This window comes from Drosophila suzukii, chromosome 3 (genome assembly GCF_043229965.1).
Source record: "Drosophila suzukii chromosome 3, CBGP_Dsuzu_IsoJpt1.0, whole genome shotgun sequence".
NCBI lineage: Eukaryota > Metazoa > Arthropoda > Insecta > Diptera > Drosophilidae > Drosophila > Drosophila suzukii.
Genome location: NC_092082.1, coordinates 64,642,954 through 64,666,931, shown reverse-complemented (window position 1 = coordinate 64,666,931; position 23,978 = coordinate 64,642,954). Strand labels below are relative to the sequence as shown.

The 23,978-nt window shown below is 42.9% G+C and overlaps 6 protein-coding genes and 1 long non-coding RNA gene across 7 annotated transcripts; 4 read left to right on the top strand and 3 right to left on the bottom strand.

Moving 5' to 3' along the window:
* Positions 1-616: 616 nt before the first annotated feature.
* On the top strand, positions 617-10,266 carry LOC108014242 (uncharacterized). Its single transcript, XM_070995517.1, has 4 exons — positions 617-775; positions 842-1,528; positions 9,328-9,441; positions 9,508-10,266. The coding sequence occupies exons 1-4, from the start codon at positions 764-766 to the stop codon at positions 10,168-10,170; spliced, it is 1,476 nt and encodes a 491-aa protein (XP_070851618.1). The 5' UTR covers positions 617-763; the 3' UTR covers positions 10,171-10,266.
* LOC108014247 (uncharacterized) lies at positions 2,594-3,488 on the top strand. The gene is made up of 2 exons (XR_001767648.4): positions 2,594-2,863; positions 3,123-3,488. It is a non-coding gene; the product is annotated as an uncharacterized lncRNA (long non-coding RNA).
* A 2,155-nt stretch (positions 10,267-12,421) lies between the features above and the next one.
* Positions 12,422-13,374, bottom strand: Ccp84Ad. The gene is made up of 2 exons (XM_017080282.4): positions 13,222-13,374; positions 12,422-13,156 (listed from the first exon to the last, which is right to left on the bottom strand). The coding sequence occupies exons 1-2, from the start codon at positions 13,231-13,233 to the stop codon at positions 12,497-12,499; spliced, it is 672 nt and encodes a 223-aa protein (XP_016935771.4). The 5' UTR covers positions 13,234-13,374; the 3' UTR covers positions 12,422-12,496.
* Positions 13,375-15,002: 1,628 nt separating this feature from the next.
* Ccp84Ae lies at positions 15,003-15,940 on the top strand. Its single transcript, XM_017080272.4, has 2 exons — positions 15,003-15,144; positions 15,293-15,940. The coding sequence occupies exons 1-2, from the start codon at positions 15,133-15,135 to the stop codon at positions 15,896-15,898; spliced, it is 618 nt and encodes a 205-aa protein (XP_016935761.3). The 5' UTR covers positions 15,003-15,132; the 3' UTR covers positions 15,899-15,940.
* A 2,098-nt stretch (positions 15,941-18,038) lies between these two features.
* Ccp84Af lies at positions 18,039-18,708 on the top strand. The gene is made up of 2 exons (XM_036819152.3): positions 18,039-18,145; positions 18,211-18,708. The coding sequence occupies exons 1-2, from the start codon at positions 18,134-18,136 to the stop codon at positions 18,646-18,648; spliced, it is 450 nt and encodes a 149-aa protein (XP_036675047.3). The 5' UTR covers positions 18,039-18,133; the 3' UTR covers positions 18,649-18,708.
* Positions 18,709-20,821: 2,113 nt separating this feature from the next.
* On the bottom strand, positions 20,822-21,763 carry Ccp84Ag. Its single transcript, XM_036819055.3, has 2 exons — positions 21,638-21,763; positions 20,822-21,464 (listed from the first exon to the last, which is right to left on the bottom strand). The coding sequence occupies exons 1-2, from the start codon at positions 21,647-21,649 to the stop codon at positions 20,901-20,903; spliced, it is 576 nt and encodes a 191-aa protein (XP_036674950.1). The 5' UTR covers positions 21,650-21,763; the 3' UTR covers positions 20,822-20,900.
* Positions 21,764-22,903: 1,140 nt separating this feature from the next.
* Edg84A (Ecdysone-dependent gene 84A) lies at positions 22,904-23,744 on the bottom strand. Its single transcript, XM_036819211.3, has 2 exons — positions 23,520-23,744; positions 22,904-23,455 (listed from the first exon to the last, which is right to left on the bottom strand). Exons 1-2 carry the CDS (start codon positions 23,529-23,531, stop codon positions 22,904-22,906), a joined length of 564 nt encoding a protein of 187 aa, XP_036675106.3. The 5' UTR covers positions 23,532-23,744.
* Positions 23,745-23,978: the final 234 nt, after the last annotated feature.

The window sequence follows — 23,978 nt, the reverse complement described above, 5'->3', positions numbered from 1 at the left end:
TATCTCTCATGACAAGTCAAATAAAATGTAATAGAGATAATCCTAATATGGCACCTTTACTAAGGCTTGCTGGTCCTTGTTTCTGATTCCATTTTTATCTAGCTGACTTGTCAAAAAGAATGCTGAGCAAAAGGTCACTAAACCTTCTATCCAAATAACCGGCACCTTTTCAAAGTTACATAACTCATAAGAGATTACGAAACCGTTTCAACAATAATTTTATCTCAAGAGTATTATTTCTTAAGAAGCTTAGAAAAAGAGCCTACGATCAGAATATGGAAACAAGGGAATGGTAAAGAAATATGAATGAAAATATATGAATGAAACATTTTTGTAAAAAAGATGAACAAATTCAGTAAATCTCATTCATACAATTTTATGCCTAGTAATTTAGTTAAGTAATTAGCCACAGATTAGGCCGTGCCAAGCCCTCTGTTTCCAAGCCAACCTTTCGCCGGAGATCTTTCACTCTTTTGGTGCTGACGGTTTTAGAATCTGTGGCCAAAAGCATTTGCACACCCACAGAGCTTAGCGCCACGAACAGGAAGTACAAGTTATTGCCCGACAACAATCGCAGTCGAGAAACATTAAATATGCTTCGCTGTCACCGCGAAAATAACGCTCGCTGTCGGCGGATTGGGCCAAAGCAGAGCAGAGCTGGCAGCTTGATTTACTATAAAAGTTGTCGATCGGTCCCAGAAAAGTATCATTCGCAGATCCAGTTCACTTCTGTAAAGAACAACCAATCAGCACTCCCAGCAAAATGGCATTCAAGGTGAGTAACCCGAGGGAATCCGGGATTATTAGTTTTGGATGGAGATCTAACGATTATACCCCCCAGTTCGTCTTCGCCCTCGCTTTCGTCGCCGTGGCCAGCGCCGGTTACGCCCCCATTGCCGCTCCCCAGGTGTACCATGCCGCCCCCGCGGTTGCCACCTACGCCCATGCCCCCGTTGCCGTGGCCCAGAAGGTCGTGGTCAAGGCCGCCGAGGAGTACGATCCCCATCCCCAGTACCGCTTCTCCTACGGAGTCGATGACAAGCTGACCGGCGACAACAAGGGCCAGGTGGAGGAGCGCGACGGTGACGTGGTCCGCGGAGAGTACTCCCTGATCGACGCCGATGGCTACAAGAGGACCGTTCAGTACACCGCCGACCCCATCAACGGATTCAACGCCGTGGTGAACCGTGAGCCCCTTGTCAAGGCCGTCGCCGTTGCCCCAGTCGTCAAGACCGTTGCCGCTCCCGTCGCCCACTACGCCGCCCCCGCTGCCTATGCCTCCTACGCCGCTCCCTCTGTGGCCCACTACTCCGCCCCTGCCGTCGTGAAGACCGTGGCTCCAGTGGCTCACTACGCCGCCCCTGCTGTGGTCAAGACCGTTGCCCCAGTGGCTCACTATGCTGCTCCCGCTCCAGTGGCCCACTATGCCGCCCCAGCTGCCTATGCCACCTACGCTGCCCCCTCCCACTACGCCGCCCCTGCTGCCGCCTACACCTCGTACTCGGCTCCCTCGGTCGCCTACCACCACTAAGAATCCTGGCCGAAATCGACTTTGTACATAGAATTGTTGGCTTTATTATTACTGTACATTTATTTATTGACAGCACCAATAAAAAATGCATACAAGTATGTAGACATATATCACGAAAACAACAAGAAGAGTGTTTTGGGAAACTTAATCAGATGTGAATTCCTGGCAAAGGACTCTCAGAGGTCGTTCACATCGTCCTGTTCGAGCTCGCATTATTTATGTGCTTGTTTTCACAACGAGTTCTGGCTTTTTTTATGTGCGAAAAAGTTCACAGACATCATAGGAGCAATCCTTGCCCGAGTCCTTGCTGCAGTCTTAGAGCAATGCAATTCATGCGGTGCTTTTGGTGGTGCAGTCTGGTTTTTTGTGCGGCGATCCTTTAAGGAGGCTGCGAGGGCAACGAACTGCGTTGGCCTGCTTGATGATTATGATTCCGATACCCAAACGGATCCTGATCCCCTCTGTCTGTCTGAAGGGGCAGACAAATTTCTGGGCTTTGTGTCGGTCATTTCTATTTGAATGGAAGGACTCGTCCTTGTCTACCGCAAGGCGAAGAGAATCCCTTTGTTGTTGATGTTTGTAATATAAAACGGAAATTATGGGGTCATGACTTTACTTGCCGGGTGATAAATGGTCTTACAACTCATCGGGGGAGCTGTTTCAGTGTGTCTCTAGTTCGGGGCTGTATTTTCCCACAGCTTTCATAGGATCTTTAGGGGGAGCTAGACACTCGCACCTGTTGTTTTTTCTAAAGAACAATTCTGGATTCTGAACCGAGGGTTCTGGAGGGGCCCTTCAAGGTCAGACTCTGAGTGCAATCTCAGCTAGCCAACTGCTTCCTTCGACATCACCCTTTTTCGAAGCCAAAGTACGACTAATCAAGTGGAAGATTTCTGATTTCGGGTGCTCCTCGACGTCGATACGCAGCCAAAACCCTTCTCAACTTCACCATCGTCATTATCATCCAGAGAGCAGCGAACAACAATGCAAACTGACAATGCAACCGGACAAAAACAGAACACAAGCCCAGGGAAAACAAAGGGAACAGGGAAAAAATCCAGAAACAAGCCCGATGAAGTGAGTTAAAGGATCGTCGAACCTCAACAGGGGTAAACAGGCTTTCGATCCCGGGCTTTCGTATAAATAGAGGGCAGGGGCTCCTGGCTGGCTCATTCAGTGTTTTGTGTTGAGTCCGAGAGGTTCGGGACCAGGAGCAGCTTGCGATCGCGCCTTGGGGTCATTCAGACCAAAAAACCATCAAATACCCACCTTTGGATACTTTTCTTTAGGATTCAGCTTGCTTGCAGACCCCCAAATGGCAGATATGTAGAGGTAACTATGTAGAATATAAGAGAAAAATCGTGCTTTCATATTCTTATCAAACGTTAAAAATTTTAATATATTTAAAAAAAATTATTGTTCTTACAATGAATGTCAAAACCAATTTGTTAATTTCTTTAGAATAATTTTTTAAAATATTGTAAAATATTTTTGTATATAAATTCTGTAATATTATCATTATAATTAATTTTTTAAACATACATCTCTATACTAAATCCACATTTTCTCTAATACTAACCATTTCTTGCAGATTTTTCTTTTCTGTATCGGCCTTGCCGCTGCTCTGAATAATAACCAAAAATGATCAGGATTTTGTTTCCACCTTCCAAATCAACACCCAGTTGTTAATGATGACAGCCCGGATCCGTCCAAGAAACCGCAACTAGGGCTCAATCAGGGCTTGCACCTGGCCAGAACACCTATTGGCACTCATCACGGAACATTGAATCGTTGGAAGGCCGCACAACACCGCCATCAGCCATCCACCACCCATCCATCCATCACCCACCAAACGTCGTCTCGGCCCTTTGGACAAAATTTACATTTGAGTTTAAGTTTAGGTGTAAACAATAAACGAAAAACAACAATAGGCTACCAAAAAAAGCGAAAAATCCAACCAAGTGTGTATATTTCTTGGGTTCCTATCTTCAGGTTGATATCGACTTATCCGTAATTGGTTCGATTGTGGAGACGATGGACAAGAACATTTCCACAAGCTTGTACAAGTGCCAACAGTTTATTGAACTGGGGGATTAGATCGTAAAAGCTTCTGGAAGTTGTGTTACTACAAAGTATTTTGTCTACCTATAAGGTGCTTGCCTGGTAACTTTGATAATTCTTTAACGCCATTTTGTGGCTTCTTGTATGCCATAATTGAATTCTGTGAGTATCATAACTGTTGGGTATTTTAAAACCAATCCTCGACAATCCCTCAGTTGATAGTTCGTTCGTAACCCCCCTTGACTTTTACTTTGCAGAGAGATCTAAAAAATAGTACAGCGAATGTACCCAAATATTTCATTGTTCTCCTACCAGAAAGGCCGCAGTGCGAACAATAATTTATGTGTATCAAGGTCAGGCCCGACAGCAAAGCCTATAAACTATATGTGAGCCGATTGCCACCAGATATCCAGCAAACAGTCAGCAGATTTCAAAGGTGGACGCACAGGTGCTGCTGCTGATGGTGCGGTGGCTACTGCCAAAAATGAGACATAAAGAAAATGGTAAGTGAACTGGTTTCTGTGCAAGTTTAATTGGCATTATTCGAGTCGCCGGCTGGACAGCGTTTACTTCGCACTGTAATCCCCATAAACTATTTCCAGCTTAACCCTTGGTAAATTGCTCGCCGATTATTAAGCCAAACAAATGTCGGTGCTCGAGTGCTCGAGTGTTCCCCTCAGAAATTAAGCAAACTAAATTGTAATTAACAGACGTTTTTTCAACAGTTGTCCAATGAGACAATGTCTTCGAGTTAGCCGGCCGTTGACGGTCAGCGGGCTACTGAAGTGATTACTTTTATTATTTTCAATACAAATTCGTTCCGTTGGAATTTTTTAATTTTTAAACCAACGCAGCATTGACCTCACAGTTGCAGTCGTGCCTGATCAGGGGTGTTTCGCCAGGTGGAGTGGTGTCTGCTAATTAAATTAATCCAACTTGACGGCTACTCCCCCTTCACTCGGTCTGGCCTATCCTTCGGGGGATACGGATCCTGCTGCGGGCGGACATTTTCCAACATTATTTGGGTTTTAGCCGGCACTCGACATCGACACCCGGACACCCAAACAGCTCAACCAATTTCCAGCAAACACTCGGCCCGGTGATCAATCTTAAATTTTCACCGCTTCTGTCAGAAATGTGCGTAGTCGACGACATGGGACGACATTGGCATCATGTGGCTTAGTTGTCCTGGTCCAGCACCTCTCTCCCAAATACCTTAAAACGTTGACAGGCAAAACCCAAAATGCTGGTTGACGAATGAGGCCGAGGCGAATGAGTTTTCTCTGGGGAAAGCTGCGAAAATGCCGTCTGCCTGCACCCGAAAGACTCCTCAAATGAACCATGAATGGCGGCACTTTTCCTAATAAAATAAAATATGTTCTCGGTTGACATTAAAATACTTTAATGGTGAAGATCTGATGTGCCTCTTGTTTTCAAATATACTTTTATTCAATTTTCGTATAGTTTTCTATATAACATATATATATTTAAATATTACCGAAGATGTTTTGTTTTATTTGATTACACTATGCCCGCGAAATCCAGTTTTAGATGTATTATGCGGTCCCGAAAATATTGTAATCATGCGTGCATAGGTTGTCGCCAACGCAAAAGTACACAATTGGTATTTCTGGTTTTCTAAACTATAAATTAAATCATTGCAATGCATATAAACATATTTGTATACGGAACCAAGCCTTATCACTCTCCGAAGATCCTTAAAATCCTCATCAAAATGTTTAATAAATATTTAGATATTTAAAAACAATCCGAATTGGGATCTTTGTTACCTAGATCTATTATTATTCGGCTTTCACTAATCTATATCTATATATATATTACCGGCTATCTATATATTACCGGCTTATACTATTTTTCCTATTTAAGAATATATATTTAATTATCTTTTTCTATTGAACAAGTTGGATCTTGTCAAGCCAACACATTAAAACATATGATAAACGCCCCAAAGGGACAGGATAATGCCGTCCGACTAACTGTTTTTACACAGCACAAAGTGCAAAATAAAATAAAGAAATCATAAGTTTTATCTCTGTGAACGGAAGTTCACGTAGTGGTGAAGCGCACCAGGAGAGTGTGCGAATTCTATATACAGCCGCAGAATTGAAATATGCAGTGATGGTCCAAGCATAAGGAGAGATGCTTTAATCGAATGGTATCGCTAAAACTTAAAGGATTGTACACCAAGACCTTTATAATTTTAATTGACTTGGGATAAAAAGTATAACTTAAGAATTGGAGCTGTTGGGTCTGGTGGTGATATATGTCCGAGGTTATTAGTTCTTATTTTGTCCTCATTTGTTGAAATCCGCTGCACCGTTTAAAAGTTATTCCAAAACCAAGATTTCGGGGGACTTTTTAAAATTAAAATGTTTGCCCCTTTGTTTTGAAAGTTGGTTTGAATCTCTCTTTCGTTTTATGTCTTCGGGACTTTATTGGTGTATTAGGAATCCCGAGATAGAAAACTTTTTATTTAAGGCTTTTGGAAAATCTCGCTATATTAGCGGGACATCCAAAAAAAACGCAGATTTTCAAGGCTTATAGTTTCTAAACAACTAAAGCTACATAACGCACTATATGTCGCTGAAAAGGAAATTCAAAATGCTGATTTAAATTCATTTTGTTTCTATTTTCTCAACATTGGTTCGAACGATTTCGTTTCAAATTTTAACTATATAGCCCTTGAGAACCCTCAACTTTTGATTTTGTTATAAAAATTACCGTTTGAAAGTTATTGAGCAAGTTAAGTACGAAAAACCTGTCATGCTTACTTAATTTGCCGAAAACTAGGCAACATTAATTTAATGATAAATCATTTTTAAGAGATATTTTTAAAAAAAAAAGGAAAACAATTAGAGTCTTATTATTAATAACTAAACCTAAACATTTTTTGTATACAACTAATGTAAAAACTCCAAAAACTTAAAAAAGTTGAAGATTCAATTTCAGATTCCTAACAATGATTGAACAATGTTTCCGTAATTAAGAACGGGATACAAGAACCAAGTTAAATTGGCTTTGCCAACGAAAATATATATATATTTATTTAAATGCTATTATAACAAGAAAGAAAGTTAACTTAAGCCATCCGAAGTTTGTATACCCTTGCAGTTATAATTCTTAAATTTAAAAATACAATAAAATGATATTTCCAATAGTATAGGATAATATGTCGAAAAACACCGAAGCTATAATTATACCCGTTACTCGTAGAGTAAAAGGGTATACTAGATTCGTCGGAAAGTATGTAACAGGCAGAAGGAAGCGTTTCCGACCCCATAAAGTATATATATTCTTGATCAGGATCACTAGCCGAGTCGATCTAGCCATGTCCGTCTGTCCGTCTGTCCGTCTGTCCGGATGAACGCTGAGATCTCGGAAACTATGGGAGCTAGGCTATTGAGATTTGGCGTGCAGATTCCTGAGCTTCCTACGCAGCGCAAGTTTGTTTCAGTAGACTGCCACGCCCACTCTAACGCCCACAAACCGCCCAAAACTGTGGCTCCTACAGTTTTGATGCTAGATAGAAAATTTTAACTGAAATGTAATGTTCTCATCAATACCTATCGATTGACCCAAAAAAAAGTTTGCCACGCCCACTCTAACGCCCATAACGCTTAAATCTGTATACCGCCGGTAGGTGGCGCATTTTAATCTCGCTTTGCTGCTTGCATATCTCCATTTAGCTGAGTACCGGGTATCTGATAGTCGAGGTACTCGACTATAGCGTTCTCCCTTGTTTTTTTATATTATTTTCCCACCAATTTTCCGATCGTTCCTATGGCAGCTATGTGAAATAGTCGTCCGATTTTAATAAAGTTAAATTCGAAATTCAAAACTAATTAAATAATGTTATTTCCAAGCGTATGAGGTTATATGTTAAAAAACATCGAAGCTATAATTTGTTTCATATTATTATCAATAAGGGTATAAAATCTCATATGAGAGTTACAGCAAAAGTTAATAGAACTCACATTTTGCGAAGAAAAATGTAGCTTCGACTAAATAAAAACCAATTCTATAATGTTCTTATTCAGCACGCTTTATTTTATGTTAGTATGCGAGATGTTAAAATATTTTGCTAAAGCGGGCAGAATAAAAAGATTTTAGAAAGTGTATTTATTTAATCGAATTTACAAGCATTTTTCGTCATTAAACTTAAAATTAGAACTTTTGTATATTGAAGGTGCGTTCATCACGACCCCTTACCTCGTTAAGAGCTGTTTATGATTGATTTTTTGTTAATAAAAAAATGATCAATTGGAAATTGTAGCGGTTAGTTAAAAGTATGTTGCGTGGGCAATTGGCTTCCGGTTGGTGTTTCAGTTTGTATCTAACGGATCTAAGTTACCGGCTTTTCCCCTTCCAATTTCAGCACCTATTTCGATTCGTATTCCTACGATGACTGGGTGAAATAGAAGTGAACAGGAACTGGTTTGACTTGCGGCCAGACGTACTTCAGACGAGATATGAATCGTTCTTATAATCTCTAGTCTCATTGTTTGATTGTCGGGTAATGATCTCGGATCTTTTGCACAACAATGGGGGTAACAAATTAGTTAATTAAAACGTTGGCTTGAAAGTGAAATGAAAATAAACTAAATTAATTGATGTGAATTGAAATTGAAAATGAGTGGAGCATTAAATCGGCCTTAAGCGGTCATTGATTCCTGTGTGTTTTTAACACACTATTAGATTTGTTCAATTTAGCTTAGGGTTAGCTTCTATTAAAGATATAACATATCAAGATAAGGGCCACTTTACGATCGCGATTAAGAAGTTTCTAGACCAATTAATGTAACCCTTTTGTTTACTTTTCAATATAAGGTACTGACATTTACCTGATTTAATTAGCTTGAGACCTTAGCATTGTTACTTTGAATTTACCTTGACCGGCTATTAACTCATGTTTTGATTCTCATGTCATAATACATATCAGAAATCAATGAACGATCCAATTAAAACATTTGGATCTGAAACACACCCTCTTTTAAGTATTTGTTTAGATCATTTTACTGCTTTCACTTCTTTGACGACGACCTTCAAATGAAATTCTTTCGGTGCCAGCCCCCGCTCAATATTTTATTACATCACTTGGCCGCCGGTTAAGTCACTTTCCTGCCCGTTTCGACTTCGGCCATGATTGAGCACTTACCAATGCCACAATTATAGCTGTAAGGCTGAGAGCAAAAAGCTTCGACCTGAAAGCTCAAACGTTACTTGTCCATTTTTCCATGTGCGGTGATCAGGCATCTTTTTTGGGTCATTTACCAATGGGGGGGTTGGGGGAGGAGGTGTGGCTCCATCCGTATTTCTCTATTTTTACTGAGTGTGTGAGCTTGTGTCAAGTGCAATGCTGTTCATCGATCAAGCGGCGATTTATTGGGTTACTTACACGACTTGAGTGTCCCCCAAAAGACTGATCCGTGGCGAGTTGCTCGCTTAAGTCTTTTGTTTGTAACGGCTCTGGCTGCTTTGTCCGCTTATTCGCCGTCCGTCTCCCATTCATAACAATAGCGAAATGGGTGTGACTCGTGGGTGCAAATCTTTTTGGGTAAATCTAGCGATCGGCGGGGAGGAAGGCATGCAAATGAATTACGATCGAAGTGATTTCTGTAAGCCACCGAGTTGAAAAGTGAAAGAAAGGCCGGCGGAGAGACAATGGGCCGAAGATGTGGGGCCAACGAAAATTTCGTCTATAAATACAAATGCAGCGGCGGTTCGATTATTATTCAAGCCACGCACTCCACAGAAGGAGGACAAAGTCTCGCTTCTTTCGCTCTGCAATTTGCCCATCAACCTCAAACGCTCGCCAAATGGCTTTCAAGGTAAACCGAGGCTGATGTAATTCCCACCTTGGCAACAGGCTATAATATGTTTCGTTACCATTCCAGCTGATTGCTCTGGTCTCCTGCTGCCTGGCAGCCGTATCCGCGGGACTCATCCAGGTGGAGCAGCACGAACAGCAGCCCCAGCTGTACCAGGCCCATCAGGCCCACCAGCCGCAGCATGTGATCTACCAGAAGCAGCACGAGATCCATCCCCACGGCCACGAGGTTTACCCCGACGACCCCCATCCCAAGTACAACTTCGCCTACGATGTGCAGGATGCCCTCTCCGGGGACTCGAAGAGCCAGGTGGAGTCCAGGGACGGGGATGTGGTGCAGGGCGAGTACTCCCTGGACGACGCCGATGGCTTCCGCCGCACGGTGAAGTACACCGCTGACTCCGTCAACGGATTCAATGCTGTGGTGCACCGCGAACCCCTGGCCCATGTGCACAAGGTGGTTGCTGCTGCTCCCGTCCAATATCACCACGCCCCTGCCGCCCCCGCTGCCGTGATCAAGAGCTATTCCGCCCCTCCCCCAGCCTATGTAGCCCCCACTTACGCCGCCCCCACCTACGCCGCCCCTGCTTACACCGCCCCCGCCTACTCCGCCCACCAGGCTGAGCAGCCCCAGGAGCAGGATCACCAGCAGCACCACTACGCCAGCTACGAGTCCCCCGCCCACTCCCAGGCCGCCCACGAAGGTCATGAGTACTACCACCACCAGTAAGGGGCTTCCAACCACAGATCACCCGACAGGCAAAAGTATTATCCCGCACCCATCCCATTAGGAGAACTCATTTAGCTCATTAACCTAGTTGTGTTGCTTAGTTTGTACGAATGTAAATATTTTTTAATAAAATTTTGAAAAATGTATATAAACATGAGATTTTAATGACCCCTTAACGGATATTTTCTTTTCAATTCAGATACAGAATCAGTTCCTTGAAAAAATATTTTAAACGGAACCACAAAGTCTATATAAGCAAGGATCTGCATAAAATACAAAAAAGGAATGTATTGGAAAGTTATTTTTTTGTTTACTGAAATTAAATATCTCCAGGTTTTTTCTATAAACAAATTACATTCTTAGTTTGGGAAAATAAATATATTTGAGAGTAAAATTTATTTTTAATTTTAAATTAAACCTCAGTTCAAAATACAAAGCTGGATTAATTTATTTTCCTTCAGCATTGAAATACAGTTTTACCAACCGCCTTCGAGGCTTAGCCTGTGGAATGCCAAGGCCAAGGCAACGCCTTATAAAAGATTCAAATACTCCAATTAATGATTCGCATTATTCCATATCAAAGGCCCCTAAGCTAACCTGATTAGGAATGTATTCATATCGCCTCGTGTTCTCTTGAGATTACATTCTCCAACATCCATCTTAAGCAAGCTTATTTCGCAATTCCAAAATGAATAAAAAGTGCGTGCAAAGAGAACAATTGGCATTAATTTTATGAAGTGTGAGATTTACATTTAAGCAATTGGCTAGTATTTCCCGATTGGTCATGATTAGCGTGAGCAATTTAATGCGAATACTTGCCCGTGCTCGATTTTCGCACTTCAGTGGAGAGGGGTAAATCGAGACCGGTTTTCGGGCTTGCCAAAATATCCGGTAGCAACAATCGCACTTTTTGCAATTTTAATGTCGCACACAAATTGAATCTCAAATTACTTGGGACATATCTGCTGCTATCAAGTCCGGCAACTATATATGTAAAGGCTCTGGCGCTGACTCGGGCCCGAAATATGTGTGTCCAATTGCCGGCAAGAAATAATTTGCTCCACATTTCCCACACAAAGGTCTATCGCAACCACATTAGCCAGACCTCTTGGCCTTTCGCTCCTCTTTGTTGGCCAGCTGGGTTGCTCGGCTGGGGCTTGGCTTTGGCAACGGTTGAGGTTGAGTGCTGGCACTGGGGGGGATAATAATCGACAGCCTCGGCACTGGCCAATGCCCACCTTGGATCACATTGAAATCACTAAATTTGATATCTTTTCAAAAATGCCGCAGAATTGCTTTCTACATTCAATGGAAAACTGTAACTTAATTAAGTGCATGCCGATAACACTTGAAAGCATCGCAGGGAGAACTTTTACAACAATTTTAAAGATTATTTTTAATACATTTTTAAACAGAGCTCGTTAAATCCTTGTTTCCGAAAATTCGTATACGGCTTATCTGTTTATTATATTTTTCCTTTACGCTATTAAACTTGATATTATTTTTTTCATAAAACTTAATTTGTTAACTAAAAAAATAAAAAAAACATCTATTCATCACACGCTGAGTGAAAATTGTTGCAAAAAAACGAAAGACTTAAGCGAGCAACTTGTTTTAGTCAGGTACTCTTGACCTGACATACGTTAAATTTCTGTTTAAACCACACCATGTAATTTTTTTTGGTAATTTATCCAATAAAGTTATATAAACCATAATAGCTAATTTTGTTAGCCGGTAGACGATTTCCTCTTTAGCCTTACAGACATTTTTATTGCACAAATAAGTGCTCAATCATGGCCAAAAACGAAATGAGAAGTATACTGATTCGCTTCTCTGACAAGTTATTAAATAATATATTCCCAAAGGTTCATAAGTTAATTATATTTAAAGGATGCCATTGGTGCAGCTGTAATTATATTTCATTTTCCCAAAAAAAATTTATTTTAAAAAACGTATATTTTAAAAGTAATTTAAAAGCAATTAAAGGAGGAGAATGTTATAATCTGTAATGCTTTTGGCAACTAGGCAAGCACGCTGATGAACGTTTCCATTACAAGCAAATTAATCTCTCAATTGGACTGAGTCATTTGACACACCCACTGCAAGATAGATAAAATTATGTTTTGCAGGTCTGCTTATAAAAGTCGAGGTTTAAATTAAATAAATTAACTTGATTTCATATTAAGACTTTAAGTTCTAATTAACTTTGTGACTCTCCATCCCGTTTTGAAGACAACCAAAAACAAATAAATTTAATGAATAATATGTGTGTATTTGTAGAAGGCGTTCGTAAAACTATAATAAAAATTGGCAGTGGGATCAGTTCTTAGTGGTGGTAGGCAACAGCGGGGGCGGCGTAGGAGGTGTAGGTAGCGGGGGCGGCATAGTGAGCCACTGGGGCAACGGTCTTGACCACGGCAGGAGCAGCGTAGTGAGCCACTGGGGCAACGGTCTTGACCACAGCAGGGGCGGCGTAGTGGGCAACTGGGGCCACAGTCTTCACAACGGCAGGGGCGGCGTAGTGAGCCACAGAGGGGGCGGCGTAGGAGGCATAGGCAGCGGGGGCGGCGTAGTGGGCGACGGGAGCGGCAACGGTCTTGACGACCGGGGCAACGGCGACGGACTTGACAAGGGGCTCACGGTTCACGACGGCGTTGAATCCGTTGATGGGGTCGGCGGTGTACTGGACGGTCCTCTTGTAGCCATCGGCGTCGATCAGGGAGTACTCTCCGCGGACCACGTCACCGTCGCGCTCCTCCACCTGGCTCTTGGAGTCTCCGGAGAGGGAATCCTGGACATCGTAGGCGTACTTGTACTGGGGATGGGGGTCGTACTCCTCGGCGGCCTTGGCCAGCACGGGCTGGGCGTGGGCCACGGCAACAGGGGCATGGGCGTATGTGGCCACGGCGGGGGCGGCGTGGTACACCTGCTGGACGGGAAGAACTCCGGCGCTGGCGACGGCGATCAGGGCGAAGAGGGCGACGAACTGCAAAAGGGATGGGACAGATTAGGATCTGGGGTCTTTGGTGGGGCTATATCCTCGGGGCCAACCTTGAATGCCATGTTTAGAGGTTTGGTTGGCTAGCTGCTGCTGCTGTTGGTTGCTGGAAGGCGAAGTGAACTGTGAGGGCTACTGGGCCAGCACTCCGCTTATATACAAAGATTGAGCCATTTCTTGAGCTGCTGCTGCTGCCGTTGAATCGCCGAATTTGCTTTGGCCGCTGACCACGCTCTTGGCGTAATTAGTGCAATTCATTTATGCTAAACGTGTGTGGAGAGGGGAAAAGTGTAGCATTGAAACCGTGCTCAATCTTTGTATCTTTGTGTTTTGTCATCAAAATAAGTCAATTTATCCAAGAGATACGAAAAGCGTGCGCATTGACACTACCATTGGCAAAAACCACTATATTCACGGAGCAGTTAATGAACTAGTAAATAAGACATTTAAAAAGAAATTAATTTAAAGATGCTTAGAAACCGAGATGACTTTAAGATGTGGTTATAGTATTTCCAAAAAAGGCTGTATACTAATATTTTTTATTTTTTCGAGTCCAAGATTTTAAGATAATGAAATTGTCTTAATTTTAAAAGTTACTTGGTGGGTAGTGACTAATTATAATTGCAATCCAAAAGAATTTACTTGGATTTAAGATTAGTTAAATCCTCAAATAGTTTTATTCTATTTTGTTTTCAGTTTAAATTTATTTATTATTAATTATTACTAGGTAACCATCGCAGCAACTGTATCGTTGTCGTGTTTGACTATTTATGCCCTTGGCACTCAAAATATTTATTATGCAGTACTCCTTTCAAATAATCATATTGTGCTTCCTTTACATTCTTTTTTGATATCTTACAAATTATTTTGAGGTATAGTACCTGTAATTCTTGTTATTACAATAACTGAAGCTTAATACTTGTAGTAAATACGTTTCATTAAATATTTAAAACGTCTTGGAAAATTGTAATTAAAACAAGGAAGAACGCTATAGTCGTGTACCTCGACTATCAGATACCCGTTACTCAAAGGGAAATGGAGATATGCAAGCAGCAAAGCGAGATTAAAATGCGCCACCTACCGGCGGTAGACAGATTTAAGCGTTATGGGCGTTAGAGTGCGCGTGGCAAATTTATTTTTGGATCAATCGATAGGTATTGACGACACCAATACATTTCAGTTAAAATTTTTTATCTAGCATGCAAATGGTGGGCGTCACAGGTTTTCGCGGTTTGTGGGCGTTTAAGTGGACGTGGCAAACTTTTTTTTAGGTCAATCGATAGGTATTGATGAGAACAATACATTTCAGTTAAAATTTTCTGTCTAGCATCAAAACTGTAGGAGTTACAGTTTTGGGCGGTTTGTGGGCGTTAGAGTGGGCGTGGCAGTCTACTGAAACAAACTTGCGCTGCGTAAGAAGCTCAGGAATCTGTACGCCAAATTTTAATTCTAATAGCCTCTCATAGTTTCCGAGATCTCAGCGTTCATCCGGACAGACAGACGGACAGACGGACAGACGGTCAGACGGTCAGACGGACAGACGGTCAGACGGACAGACGGACAGACGGACATGGCTAGATCGGCTCGGCTAGTGATCCTGATCAAGAATATATATACTTTATGGGGTCGGAAACGCTTCCTTCTGCCTGTTACATACTTTCCGACGAATATAGTATACCCTTTTACTCTACGAGTAACGGGTATAATTAGCCTGGCGTAATCAATTAAGTGCAGCTGGTTATTTCAATCGGACACTTTCAAATTGGCAGAACTGAAGAAGGCGCGTGACAATTTTTTCAAGCCACCATCGACGTTCGAGGTGATGCGCCAAAAATGAATTCCAATTAGGTGTCATCAATGTCACAAAGTGGCGTATAAAATCCAATGGCCCACACTGGGTCAGACATTCAGTGTTCGGCTTTAGCCCAAGACAGCAGAAGTTAATCAAAACCAACCAACCAACAATGGCAGCTAAGGTTCGTATTACTTGTCGGAGGATAAACGTTCCAGAGGATTACCAGTGCATTACTAAAAATTAAAAAAAAACATAAATTCTGGATGATAGTATCCTTATAGAACAAAATATAGAATAGATCTATAAAAAGATTTAAATGTATCCCACAGATTGTTATCGCTTTGGCCCTGTTCGCCGTGGCCCATGGTGCCGTCCTGAGGACTGCTGCTCCTGTGGCAGTGGCTGCTGCTCCGGTTCCCGTTCTGGCCAAGACCGTCGAGCTGGAGGAGGTGGACCCTCATCCCCAGTACTCCTACAGTTACGACGTGCAGGACACTCTTTCCGGCGACAACAAGGGCCACGTGGAGGAGCGTGACGGAGACATTGTCCGCGGAGAGTACTCCCTGATCGACGCCGACGGCTTCAAGCGCACCGTGACCTACACCGCCGATTCCATCAACGGATTCAACGCCGTCGTCCGCCGTGAACCCCTCGCCGCCGTCGTGGCCGCCGAGCCGGTGGTGAATGTCGCTGCTCCTGCTCCGCTGGTTAAGGCTGTCGCCCCCGTCGCCCTGGCCGCACCTGCTCCCATTGTCCGATCCGCTCCTGTGGCCGTCTCTGCTCCCCTGATCAAGTCCGCTCCTCTGGCAGTTGCCACGCCCTTCGTCCGCTCTGCCCCCCTGGCGGTGGCTGCTCCCGCCCCTGTCCTGCGTACCGCTGCCTATGCCACGCCCCTGCGCTACACCGCCCCCACATACACCATCGCCAACTTGTAGTTACCCGCGATGCGAGCGTTGTTTATCCAGTCTGTTGATTTGTTTCTATGATAATAAAATGTGATTTGTTATATTAATTTTAACTGTTTTTTGTTTTGGCTTAGAATTCTAATTAAATTATGTTCGGCACAAGGCACTTTGCTAACCAAACCCTTAAAAATCCTTAATAGATGTGGCTTACCTTTATATCTGTTGTTTATTTCTTATATTTAGGAGGAATAATTTTTTTTTACTGATCAGCAATGAGCTAAATTTTTAAATTTGCATGAACTACACTCAGAAAAAAATGCAGTATTTCGTGTTTGAATCAAGCTTTTCGGTGTCGAAACTTCTCCAAGCATGGAAAATACAGAGCCCGAGAACAAAATACTACTTTCAAGCACGAATTTTCGAGACCGAAATACTAGATTTAAGAACCTTTCGGTATTCAATCAAGTATGAATAAATCTTAAATCAAGTCATATTTGGACTAAAAACAGTAAGGATTTAATATAAAGTAAGAAAGTTGCAGGCATGATTTAAGGACGAATAGTTCTTAAATCAATAAATAAATATTATGAAATTAAAATGAGTTTTTATTTTATGCTAGTAAGAGAAATAGGTACACCTATCCCTCGCTTTGCGTCGTTTCGTTTTGCGTTTTTTCGAAGTTGTGTCGATTCTTAATTAGAACTAATTGTGCGTCGTTAGATTTTCGATGTTGCGTTGCTTTGGGATGAAGCGTTAATATAATTAAAAAAAAAAATGTTCAGCAAACATTGGACCAATTTTTTTTAAAGAAAGCCGGCCTACGACAACAGGTACTAAAGACTCGTCAGAGGGTGATTAATTCTAATTTTTTTTTCTAATTTATTTTGTTTTAAATGAATTAGTTTCTTTTTGTTTTTATATGTATATGTAATAAAATAAAATGTTGTTTTGGTATTTTTTTAATGATCACTTTGCTCAATTTTCTTTTTAAAAAGTAGTATTTTTGTAACCCTGGAACCCATCTTCGAACTTTACATGGTTTGCTATAGAAAATCCTAATTCACTTTGCGTCGTTTCAATTGGCGTCGTATTTTTTTGGAACGTATTCCCGACGCAACGCTAGGAATAGGTGTATTGGAAACTGAAACGAAATTAACGAGATATTTATATATAAATATAATGTCCGCTCACGGACATTAACTCTGTCTAATTTATGCGCCTTATATACCGAGTACTTTCAGAATAAACAGTTGGGAATTATTAGAGTTGGCAGACATTAAAATTCCAAAAAGTGCTCAATATGAGGATTTTTTGAGCACGAACGCAATTTTCTTAAATCAAGGCTGTTTGTACTTGTTTTTAGCACGGTGTTTTTCCCTGAGTGTACTTTACACGGATGTGTAAAGAATACAAAATATATATATAAATATATAACTATATAAATATATAAAACTATTCTAATATAGGCAACTTATAAAAAAATGTTGCTAAATAATTTTCTAAACGAATAGGCAACCTTGTTAATATTGTAACAAGACAATCTTTACAACTTGGCGCATTCCCGAAATTATAAGTGTGTGTTGGAATGTGTTGTCTAGGTCAGTGCATTCTTGAACTTTGAGTCTTTTTCAAAACTGTGTTCTGCTAAATATTCAGGTATTTTCTTGCCCAAGACCGTGCCAAGCAGAATATTATTCGCTCTTATATTTATACTCTCCTTCTTAATAGATAATATTACTTTTTCTAACAAGTCATCTGTGTAGGTCAGTTCCACGCTCTCTGTTATCTTAAGCTTTTTGGTCTCCCAGTGCTGGTAACATGATATACCACTCAAGGCAGAATAGTGAAAGCGGCTGATTCGCGAATAGCCTGCAGAGGGTCAGACTTATTCCAAATACCTAAAGCAGTCCGAGGGTCTCTCCTATGACACTAAGCCGCACCACATTTGCATGTCTCTGCGGATTGCATAAATGTATCTGTGGCCCACGGCGTGGGCAGTTGTAATTGCGCCCTTTCCAGTCGATAAATTAATGAGGTAAATAGCATAGCAATAATACAGAAACGAATGAGAAAAAATGAAAAGTGACAAAAATGATTTGCCCAGCAGCGAATTAATCAATTTCAATTCGTTACTCGCATTTTGCTTTTTGCGCTTTTTCAGTGGGTATAAAAAGCAGTGCTCGTGGTCCAGTAAATCATTCCACATCTTCTCTGTCTTCGCAGCAGTTACGGATAGCCACCAAGCCCACTTTCAAACTCAGAGCCATGGCCTTCAAGGTGAGCGATCCTGAAAGGACAATCTGATCCCTCTTGAAACTAACCCTTTTTTGCTCGGTTTTCAGTTCTTCGCTGTTCTCGCCCTCGTTTCGGCTGTCAGTGCCGGAGTCCTTCCCGTCCAGCAGGTGTACCATGCCGCCCCCGCCGTGGCCACCTACGCCCATTCCCCTGTTGCCGTGGCCCACGCCCAGCCGGTTCTGACCAAGGCCGCCGAGGAGTACGACCCCCATCCCCAGTACAAGTTCGCGTACGATGTGCAGGACGCCCTCTCCGGCGACTCCAAGAGCCAGGTGGAGGAGCGTGATGGCGACGTGGTCCGCGGAGAGTACTCCCTGATCGATTCCGATGGTTTCAAGCGCATTGTGCAGTACACCTCCGACCCGGTCAACGGATTCAACGCCGTCGTCAACCGCGTGCCCCTGGATCACGTGAAGACCGTGGTGAAGACCGTGGCACCCGTTGCTGCTGCCCCAATCCCAGTGGCCTACCACCAGCACCACTAAGGATCTATCTAACTGGTTTGTGGAACGTGGTGTAGATCAATAAATTGTTGAATATTTGTAAGCTCAAGAAAAACATATTGCATTTTTCTAAACGTTAAGGGGTTGGGTTTTAGAGTAATGTTTTTAAAAGGTTATTAGCAACAGGGGGTGTATCCCTAATCCCACCCCATAAACGTCAATGGAAGTGCCTATTTCGCATTACCTTGGCTCTTCCCAAAGCCCTCTCAACCATATGCACTTTGTAATCAACTTTCTGGCGGTAATAAGTCATTAAGGGCCCCAAATTGATCAGGCGTTCGCGTCCGACCCATTTTGCACCAATCAACGAAAATTGGGGTAGACATCCGATCGGAACGAAAACGCATCGATCGGAACATTTCAATAAAACCATCTGCGTCGAAGGCTTATTGAATTTAATGCATGTAATGCTGTCCGCTCTTGGAAACCAGTTAAGGTCACTTACGTTGCAGCTTTGGCGTGGCCAGAAACCTTTCGCCAAGTCTTTCGATTTTTTCGGGCCTGCTTGAGAATGATTTACGCGACATTATTGGGCCCCGCGTCTTTTTCCTTATCTGACCGACCGCCTTTCCAACGCGGACAAGTGCAAATATGCCAAGGTACTTTAAAGGGGACATTGGACAGCGGACAGCGGACAACGGACGGCGAGGGTTAAGGTCAAAGTCAGTTGGCATTGTTAATTACCGTTGGAGCGAACGGACTTGGCTGCCCATTTCCATTTCCATTCCCATGTTTAGCATGTAAGTACACCGGCTAAGAGATCCACGCCAGCAGTTCAGATTTTAATGCCAATGCGCATGCGCAACTCGCGGCGAGGCCCATAAAGTTAACCAGGCGAATTACAACCATGCTCGTGTCGCATTGAAAACCAGACCAGACTTAAGGCCCAGTTTACACCGGCTCCATGAATGAGTAAACGGCTTTTGGCTTTGGGGCTTCCCTCTTTAAATTTATATTCGCTGGAACTGTTTTATGGACCTTACATTGGCCCGGTGTAAACGCTTCTGGCATTGCCTTCGCTCTTTTGTCGCGCATTTTGTGCGTTCTTGGACGTGTTGGACTGCGGTTTCGCTGTCCAATTATGCGACATTACTTCATTGTTGGCTTTTTGTGACAGTAAGTGCTACTTTGTCAGTAGCAGTCGCTTTAACATGCGTTCTTTCTTTTGAGCCGGCCTTGAACACGGTCGTGGGAGAGTGAAAGTGACCGGCACTTTCGGTTTCAACCAACCAGAAGTTAGTAAACGAGGATTTTGATCAGCTTATAATTTTTTAAAAGTGTATCTAAAATGCTTCCTGGAATGGCAGCCTGAATATAAATTTAAGAAACACAATTACAAGGGTTGGGTGTTTATATGAAAGAAAGAAGTAATATATTACTTACAGGATTGAAAAACATACTACCTTGGGAAACAAGTTATTTTTGTAATTGGGTTTTTTTAGATATTCGTGGTGATGTGCACTTTGAATTTCTTCCACCCGGCCAGTATTTTAAAAAGGAATATTACTTGACCATTATGCGTCGTTTGGCATTTGGCATGTTTCGAGGACTGGATTACGGTCGGGTATTACGTTAAAGGGGATGAAACTAAGTTAGAAGAATAAATAAATATTTCTCATTTTACAAACAATTTAACCTTAATTTTTGCCCACATTAGTGTTGCGCCATCAATTGTTTAGTCCTAAATCTAGAACATATTAATTCAACCCGAATTTATAGCTAAAGTGTTTCTGTATAGTACGATATAATTGTTATTCCATTAAAACTGTTAAATACCTTAGCTGCGGTCAAATCAAATCAAAATGTTCTTCTGCACTTTCAAAAAAGGTACAGCTTTACAAATTTATAAAAAAATTGAGTTTAACATGCGGGTAAGAAAACTATTCGTATTTCTTGCTAAGATGACTTAGCTTGTATCGGGGTTTGAAAGCACACTATGACCTAAAGCCAAGGGGCATAAAATATTTATTGATAAATATTTTTTGAAATATCCATTTAAGTATTGAATTGAGATCTTCTATAGATATAATTAATATATCACCCTAAAATATTTTTCGTCTGATACAAGTATTATTAACACTCTATTCTGGAATATATCTGTTTCCCAACACTTAATACAGTTAAGACCCCGCCAAACCATAGAAACCAACTTGAGTTCCATTCAATTAGATCACATCCTTTTATTCAATAACAACTAACGGCAATTATCGGGTCGTGGTGGCCTATTCAGCTCTTTAATAGGCGTACGAGATAAGAGGCGAAGCGAACTGGGTCTTGACGATGGCGGGTCCAGCGGCGACCAGGGGAGCGGCCTTGACGATGGGCGCAGGGGCGGCGTAGGCGAGGGGAGCGGGGGCGGCGGCGTAGGCCAGGTGTGCGGGGGCTGCGGCGTAGGCGGCGGTCAGGGGAGCGGCACGGACCACTGGGGCGGCGACGGCGGCACGGACAACTGGTGCCGGGGCAGCCACGACGGCGGCGGGAGCGGCGGCGACGGCGGCCACCAGGGGCTCACGGCGGACAACGGCGTTGAATCCGTTGATGGGGTCGGCGGTGTAGTCCACAATGCGGCGGTAGCCGTCGGCGTCGTTCAGCGAGTACTGGCCCTGGACAACGTCGCCCTCGCGGGTCTCCACCTGGGTCTTCGAGTCCCCGGAGATGGCGTCCTTGACGTCGTAGCCGTATGTGTACTGGGGATGGGGGTCGTACTCCTCCACCTGGGCCACGGCGGCCAGGGGAGCGGCGGCGGGAATGATGCCAGCGCTGGCCACGGCGATGCAGGCGGCGAAAAGAATGGTGAACTGCAATTGTCCAGAAGAGTTTGTGTGATTAGTTTAACAATTTTAGTCCGATGTCTTAAGTTTACAGTGCACTTTTACTACATTTTAGGAAAAGAGAAACCACTGTGCTCATTTTTCTCTGCTTATTATCACTCATGTATCACTTTCTCCACACTTTAGAACTTGGTCCTTACTTTGAATGCCATTTTTGCTTGGGTTGGGTTGGGTTGCTCTAGATACCGAAATTGGTGATGAACTGATTTGAACAGCGTCCAACTGGGGCTTTTATACCGCCTCGATGGCACTCTGCCCGGCTTCGATGTCAGCGGCGTGCACTTGCGTCACAAGGCAACGTCGACCATATCAAAATGCGAGACGCTCAAGACTAGAAGCGGTCGTTGCTGGGGCGGCAGGGGGCGGGACTTGAGGTAGGACGGCGGTGGGCGGCACGCTGCCAAGGCTGAGCGGTGACAAAGCCTCGGCGAGCATAATGCCTTCTTGATTGAATTGGACTTGAGCGGGCAGCCCGGCCGAATTAATATTGGCCTCAGAAGTCGCATACCCGAATACGTGCACTTCGGGTACCCCTGCCCCAGAAAACCCCCATCCCCAAATCGATCCAGCAATAATGATGATCGGCTGGCATTTGTTTGCGCTTTCGAAAAATACTCGCTCGCTAATGGCAGCCATATCGTATGCAGCGCATGCGCAAATGCATAACAACGGTTTTTCAAATTGACTCTGCACTTGCAAGCTCACCCATACCGATTTCTGATTTCCGATTCCCATTCCAATCCCCTCCTGGCCAGAAACTTTGAGTTTGGCCAGTGGGTAACCCCACCCCCACCGACGACCTTAAACGGTTATTTTCGGTGGCTGTCGCTCCAGTTGAACGCTAATTGGATTTCAAGCTTAACTTTAGTGCGACACCTCACTTCCGAATGCCACCCAAAAAACGAGCTGTGATTGCGGACGTTTTGAAGGTATTCTTATTGAAAATGGATCGGTGGAATGGGCATGACACAACTTATGTTCTTATGTTCATGTTTTCCTGGGATTACTTTGCTTATTGCTAATAGAAAGACAGCATTTGTTGTGCTGTGTTTTTGAAATGCAAGACATTATTTGTTGTGAAACAAATAAGTTGTTGAATTGAAATTACGAACAGAAAATATAACAGTTGAAATCGATTTTAAAAGTAATTAAAACTAACCATGGTTTTTTTAAGATTAGACATTTAAAATTTTATCGATTACATAAACACCTGTCTGGACACCTTTTTTAACGTTCTAAACTTGACTTCAATGTATGTTTCTATTAATGATATATATTCAAAATAATTTCCTTTTCAATGTTATTAGGTTTTGGCGTCTTCCTGACTTTTGAAAAAAAGAATAGATACGACATTTATCTAAAAGTGTTTTAATCAGGCATAGTTTAACGTAATGAAAAGATCCAACCTAGAACACATAGGAAATGGCATGGGGGTGATGAGCGTGATGCAGGGAGGTCTTCAGCAGGGGGACGTGGGAAACGTATGAATGAGCAGGAGCTGCGTGGTGCACCACATGGGTCACTGGCGCATGGTGGATCACTGGTGCATAGGATCGGTGCACCACGGCCGATGCCTGAGAAAGAGGCTTAAGTGGTGGTAACTTTTTCAGAGGCTGGTACTGAACTTTGGGAGCCACAACTGGCACCTTTGGCTTCAGAACCACCGCGGCACTCGAAAGTGGTTCACGGCGCACCACCGCATTGAAACCACGGACATCATCGGCGGTGTATTCCACAGTGCGTCTGTAGCCATCGGCATCATTAACGGAGTAATGCCCATGGACCACGTCTCCATCCCGAGACTCCGATTGGGACTTTACATCTCCGGTCTCTGCATCCTGAACATCATAGTTGAAGGAGTAGTGCGGATGGGGATCAAAGGTGGCGTCGCTTCCGGACGATTTTACGGGCAGTAAACCAGCTTGAGCCAGGCTTATAAGAGCCACAAATATCACAATCTGCGGGTGGTCGAAGGGTATACGATCAGATTTATCTCAAGAGGTAGAGCACATTGAAGCTTACTTGATTGAACATGATGATTGAAGTTTCAGAATCCGGTAGAAGGTTGAGGTTTGCTCCTGTCGGTAGCTGATTTTACACAAGTTTACTTCGGCCTGGCCATCGGCTTTTATAGGCGACTGACTGCTCGTTGACCCAATGCCACAGTGCCCTGCATCTGCTTCTCCTTCTGCATCTGGATGTTGACAAGGTCATCGCGGGGACCTCCAGTCCAGTCTCTTTCTAGACCGCCTAATTGGCGCTGAGATGCCGATGCCCCAACAAGTTTATCAGGCAATCGACAGGTTTTCAAAACGTTTTTTACTTACATTTGGGGTATTGGCTCCTTCCTTAATGTTGCGCTGTCTTTCGAACTAAAATACATTGAGTTTGTAATTTATTTCCCAATAAAAAAATCACTTTGCCTTTAATTTTAATAAAAGGATTATTTTTAGACCTAAAAAAAATTGGGAGTTTTTTTTT